At 42.7% G+C, this 6428-nt stretch overlaps 1 protein-coding gene across 1 annotated transcript in view; it reads right to left on the bottom strand.

Moving 5' to 3' along the window:
- T265_15051 (hypothetical protein) overlaps window positions 1-6428 on the bottom strand; it is a gene marked incomplete at both ends in the record, with an annotated part of 181555 nt that continues 175127 nt past the window's right edge. Inside the window, one exon of the mRNA XM_009176385.1 lies at window positions 1-1766. Coding sequence (XP_009174649.1) covers window positions 1546-1766 — 221 coding nt within the window. The remainder of the gene's footprint in view (window positions 1767-6428) is intronic.

The following is a 6428-nucleotide window of genomic DNA, read 5'->3' as shown; positions in this document are numbered from 1 at the left end:
ACCCAAGGAAAAAGATTTATTTTATCATGTTTGATAATTTGTTCGCTTGGTGCGAGAGACAAACGTCTGGCGGAAAGTAAACAACTGGCTGGGATCAGGCGATTGAATAAGGTACATTGTAAGGGTCATAGAACAATAAGAGCCAAGTATATATGGTAAATTCTGGTTGATTTCTTTGTGTCTGATAGCGTATTGATGTGTTTGTTTCTTTGAGGAACTGAGGAGAAGGGAGGAAAAGTGGGCGGAGCATATTTTTAGTAATGCCAATGTGAAGAAAAGTAATGTAAATAAGAGGGAACCGATACAAGCAAATTTTTCCTCTGTCCGAAATAGATCCAAATCATACTTGAGGGTCGATCAAAGCAATGGATTGAAAATAAGTAATGGTTATGTTATTTTATTTAGTGGAGAGGGCTGGACATTGGTACGTGAGTCACTGAATGTCTTTGAAAAGTTGTACTCAAAAGAATCTGGCGCCAGTTGCATAATCGCGATGGGCGTACAATTTGTCTGACTCGAAACATGGGTTAAAAGCGGTGAACGGTACATTGGCAAGCTTCAGGAATAAGTATATTATAAAGAGGTCGCTTGAGTAGGTCGGCCTGCGTGCACAGTTCACTTCGGGAGAAGATAACAGTTTGAATCCAGAGGAGCATCAGTAAGGATAGGATCATGCACTGGATCCCTGTTTATTAGCTGTGCAAGTCTGGGGGAAACAGCCGACTTGAGGAAATTTGGAAACAGCGGAAGATGCGATAGAAGTAAGGAGATAACAAGTTAGCTCTAGCTCACTGGCTAACTGGATCACTTCCTAATATTTGAGTGCCTAGGGTTGCTGGGACACAGCAGCACTCGTAGGGGCGTGGATAAATATAGAATACCACAAATATCTAGCATATGTGCGTTTGGTGTTGTAGCATGGTTGAGCGCAAGAGAGGGAGAGGGAGAAACAGCATTGGGGAAATATGTGTGTGTAACCGGCAATCACCGCGTCACACTGGGTACACCAAGGTGCTTGTTTGTGAGTTAGGGGAGATTTGAAAGATGCCAAACAGCACATACTTTAAAACAAATTCCACTGAAAAGGATTAGGAAAAATAGGCCAATCCAAAGTAACAAATTACGGAGCCGCTGTGATGTGATGTTCTTGAGGGCGCCTTTCACTGCGAAACGACTAGAGAATCGGAGGCACCGAATAGTGCCCAGAGGGTTTGATTGATGCGTATGGTATGGACTCAATTCGTAGGGCTTGGACGTATTCCGATATTCAGATGAATTAGTCTTGGATAGTGCACCAGTGCAATCATCACGTACTTGGGCGAAACGGTTAATTGTGGATATGTGCTTAGAATGCGCGATATCCTGCTGATATGGTAGGTCCATATCCGAATATTTCGGGTAATTATTGTCATCAGGGTAGGCAGGACGAACCGGAATTTGCTCAGTTAAAGGGTTCGAAACATTAGTCTGAAAGCATTTGGGTAAAACAGCATAACTGCCTTTTGGATGGAAAAGTATACAAATTGGCCAACAAACAATTGGTTGTTAACTGAACTCTTCTTCGTGGTCATCCACATCGGCAGCGACAACCTGCAGAGCAAACGTCCACGTGGAAATGATTCCGTTTGGACCAGTTGCGTTGATTTTATAGACACCATTGTCCTTGCGATGTCTCACGTCTAGTAATCTGCATATACTTGAGGATGCCGAGTCATCGAATTCGATTCGGCTTGGATCAATCAGTTTGTCATTCCGACGCCATTCCACTGAAAGTGGGAAAGATGAACCGAATTCAGCTGACCAATGGTGGTCTTGTTTGAAAACATGGAGCATTCATATGTGGAACGTTTCTATAATAATAAAGATGTTACGAGTACTCAAAACTCTCAGATGATTGTCCATCCGGAATACCTTAAGAATACCGATTATTACTCCTGATTGGTTGAATAAGTTAAGTTTATTTGGTTTGCATGTATGATGCATCGACTGTGGCGGAAAAATTAATGCTGACCGAAATTCTGATCCTGTAATAATGCAGAATACGCGACATTTCGTGCCCCAATAATTTTTCTCCCAAAACAATCTACATTCCTGAAGGCTTTACAGTTCAACTACTCGTCGCTTCACTTTTTACGATTAAAAAAGGAGTTCGCGCTTCAAGCCATCCATTACTCTATTTTCGGTCCCTCGGTATTCGTACTTCAGTATTCTTGTATTTTTCCCGCAGCATTTTTCCCCACCAAAACAACTGCGTTGTTTTTAACTCTTGCCAAAAAGTAAGGATGTACCTGTTTTCCATCCTGTACCATCCTGGCGATCCAATCTGGCGCATCTAGTGAACTGGAGGTCTTTAACGGCATCACCTTCAAAGATAGTTAATGATATGTTTTACTTTGTAGCAAAAAACAGGTGAGTTGTGTTGCAACAGAAGTTGTTCTCTTCTAATATGCTTTGTCTCTACCTCCCAGTATGGCTAACTTTTCATCCTTATAAGAAGTAGTTTACGTAACGTCATCCCCAAAAGCGGCTTACCAGGTCTGACTCAAACACCTCGACGTAAATCCATCATCTTTATTTCACAGAGGATTCTCGGATAACTTTGATTGACAATGTGCTATGCTATCGTTAAACGAGTTCCCGCCCAACGGATGATCCGCTGACATACGTCTGGTCATTGGCTCCGAATACACTATGCCCTACTAAAAGGTACACAGGCCGTTCACCCCTAGTGTGAACAGGCGGGTGTACTGCAACTGCTAACAGCTCTTTGAATACATATCTGTTCAGTTGCTTTGTTTAGCACATTCTGTGAAGGACTTATTTGACTTTCAGGCCTGCATTTCCAAACTAGCGGCTTTGAAGCACACCAAAACATGTTGATTGACGGACCCAGTTGGTTCGTATTGGTGCGCTTCACCGTTTAAAGTCACCTATCGGCTGGATACCGCATCGATAGGACGGAAAGCAAAATAAAGCCCTCAACCTTAGCAAACGTGAAGGCCATATTACGTCACCTTCTGTCGGAGTATTCTAGCTACCGCTGAAAGAAGCCCATGGTCGTTATATGCATCGATATATTAACTACCACACAAAGTTAGCAAGTAGCTACATAATGCACTGAACAGTAGCTCGCAAAAGAGCCCGAAATTAAATGACCCTCCAAAAGCAACGTTCGGGATGATACATGGTTGGCTAGCGGGCCACTTGAAATTTTATTAAAAATCCTTCTAGCAAACGCATGGGCCAAAGAGGGAAGCCCGCGCTTAAAAAAGCCCTTAAAATGAGTGGGCCAATGGGGCACAGCAAAATTTTCAAGAAAAAAAGCGACGAGCTGTGAGTTGTTTGCATATCGGTGTTCCATTGTCCACTGAAACTGCTGTGCTCTCGAGGTCAACCTAGTTGATCCTTACGTGCTTGAAGAGGTCCTAACATTCCGGTCGTTCGACCATCAGTGAACGGGAGCAGACTTCCTAACATAAATATTTGAGCGCAATCAAATATTTGAACAACGATCTCGAATGCTTTACCCAACGAGAGTGAGCATCGCAAGACGGGAGGAAGACTGTTCAAACCCTGACTAGGAACGTCCAATCTTCATAAATAATTGACCTAGCGTACACCATTATCCAACAAACCACCCAAGGAAAAAGATTTATTTTATCATGTTTGATAATTTGTTCGCTTGGTGCGAGAGACAAACGTCTGGCGGAAAGTAAACAACTGGCTGGGATCAGGCGATTGAATAAGGTACATTGTAAGGGTCATAGAACAATAAGAGCCAAGTATATATGGTAAATTCTGGTTGATTTCTTTGTGTCTGATAGCGTATTGATGTGTTTGTTTCTTTGAGGAACTGAGGAGAAGGGAGGAAAAGTGGGCGGAGCATATTTTTAGTAATGCCAATGTGAAGAAAAGTAATGTAAATAAGAGGGAACCGATACAAGCAAATTTTTCCTCTGTCCGAAATAGATCCAAATCATACTTGAGGGTCGATCAAAGCAATGGATTGAAAATAAGTAATGGTTATGTTATTTTATTTAGTGGAGAGGGCTGGACATTGGTACGTGAGTCACTGAATGTCTTTGAAAAGTTGTACTCAAAAGAATCTGGCGCCAGTTGCATAATCGCGATGGGCGTACAATTTGTCTGACTCGAAACATGGGTTAAAAGCGGTGAACGGTACATTGGCAAGCTTCAGGAATAAGTATATTATAAAGAGGTCGCTTGAGTAGGTCGGCCTGCGTGCACAGTTCACTTCGGGAGAAGATAACAGTTTGAATCCAGAGGAGCATCAGTAAGGATAGGATCATGCACTGGATCCCTGTTTATTAGCTGTGCAAGTCTGGGGGAAACAGCCGACTTGAGGAAATTTGGAAACAGCGGAAGATGCGATAGAAGTAAGGAGATAACAAGTTAGCTCTAGCTCACTGGCTAACTGGATCACTTCCTAATATTTGAGTGCCTAGGGTTGCTGGGACACAGCAGCACTCGTAGGGGCGTGGATAAATATAGAATACCACAAATATCTAGCATATGTGCGTTTGGTGTTGTAGCATGGTTGAGCGCAAGAGAGGGAGAGGGAGAAACAGCATTGGGGAAATATGTGTGTGTAACCGGCAATCACCGCGTCACACTGGGTACACCAAGGTGCTTGTTTGTGAGTTAGGGGAGATTTGAAAGATGCCAAACAGCACATACTTTAAAACAAATTCCACTGAAAAGGATTAGGAAAAATAGGCCAATCCAAAGTAACAAATTACGGAGCCGCTGTGATGTTCGTGCTTTGAGGGCGCCTTTCACTGCGAAACGACCAGAGAATCGGAGGCACCGAATAGTGCCCAGAGGGTTTGATTGATGCGTATGGATTGGACTCAATTCGTAGGGCTTGGACGTATTCCGATATTCAGATGAATTAGTCTTGGATAGTGCACCAGTGCAATCATCACGTACTTGGGCGAAACGGTTAATTGTGGATATGTGCTTAGAATGCGCGATATCCTGCTGATATGGTAGGTCCATATCCGAATATTTCGGGTAATTATTGTCATCAGGGTAGGCAGGACGAACCGGAATTTGCTCAGTTAAAGGGTTCGAAACATTAGTCTGAAAGCATTTGGGTAAAACAGCATAACTGCCTTTTGGATGGAAAAGTATACAAATTGGCCAACAAACAATTGGTTGTTAACTGAACTCTTCTTCGTGGTCATCCACATCGGCAGCGACAACCTGCAGAGCAAACGTCCACGTGGAAATGATTCCGTTTGGACCAGTTGCGTTGATTTTATAGACACCATTGTCCTTGCGATGTCTCACGTCTAGTAATCTGCATATACTTGAGGATGCCGAGTCATCGAATTCGATTCGGCTTGGATCAATCAGTTTGTCATTCCGACGCCATTCCACTGAAAGTGGGAAAGATGAACCGAATTCAGCTGACCAATGGTGGTCTTGTTTGAAAACATGGAGCATTCATATGTGGAACGTTTCTATAATAATAAAGATGTTACGAGTACTCAAAACTCTCAGATGATTGTCCATCCGGAATACCTTAAGAATACCGATTATTACTCCTGATTGGTTGAATAAGTTAAGTTTATTTGGTTTGCATGTATGATGCATCGACTGTGGCGGAAAAATTAATGCTGACCGAAATTCTGATCCTGTAATAATGCAGAATACGCGACATTTCGTGCCCCAATAATTTTTCTCCCAAAACAATCTACATTCCTGAAGGCTTTACAGTTCAACTACTCCGTCGCTTCATTTTTACGATTAAAAAAGGAGTTCGCGCTTCAAGCCATCCATTACTCTATTTTCGGTCCCTCGGTATTCGTACTTCAGTAATCCTGTATTTTCCCGCAGCATTTTTCCCCACCAAAACAACTGCGTTGTTTTTAACTCTTGCCAAAAAGTAAGGATGTACCTGTTTTCCATCCTGTACCATCCTGGCGATCCAATCTGGCGCATCTAGTGAACTGGAGGTCTTTAACGGCATCACCTTCAAAGATAGTTAATGATATGTTTTACTTTGTAGCAAAAAACAGGTGAGTTGTGTTGCAACAGAAGTTGTTCTCTTCTAATATGCTTTGTCTCTACCTCCCAGTATAGCTAACTTTTCATCCTTATAAGAAGTAGTTTACGTAACGTCATCCCCAAAAGCGGCTTACCAGGTCTGACTCAAACACCTCGACGTAAATCCATCATCTTTATTTCACAGAGGATTCTCGGATAACTTTGATTGACAATGTGCTATGCTATCGTTAAACGAGTTCCCGCCCAACGGATGATCCGCTGACATACGTCTGGTCATTGGCTCCGAATACACTATGCCCTACTAAAAGGTACACAGGCCGTTCACCCCTAGTGTGAACAGGCGGGTGTACTGCAACTGCTAACAGCTCTTTGAATACATATCTGTTCAGTTGCTT

Source organism: Opisthorchis viverrini (assembly GCF_000715545.1).
Source record: "Opisthorchis viverrini unplaced genomic scaffold opera_v5_333, whole genome shotgun sequence".
Taxonomy (NCBI): Eukaryota; Metazoa; Platyhelminthes; class Trematoda; order Opisthorchiida; family Opisthorchiidae; genus Opisthorchis; species Opisthorchis viverrini.
The sequence above is the reverse complement of the archived record's forward strand: the minus strand, read 5'-3'. Positions and strand labels throughout refer to the sequence as shown.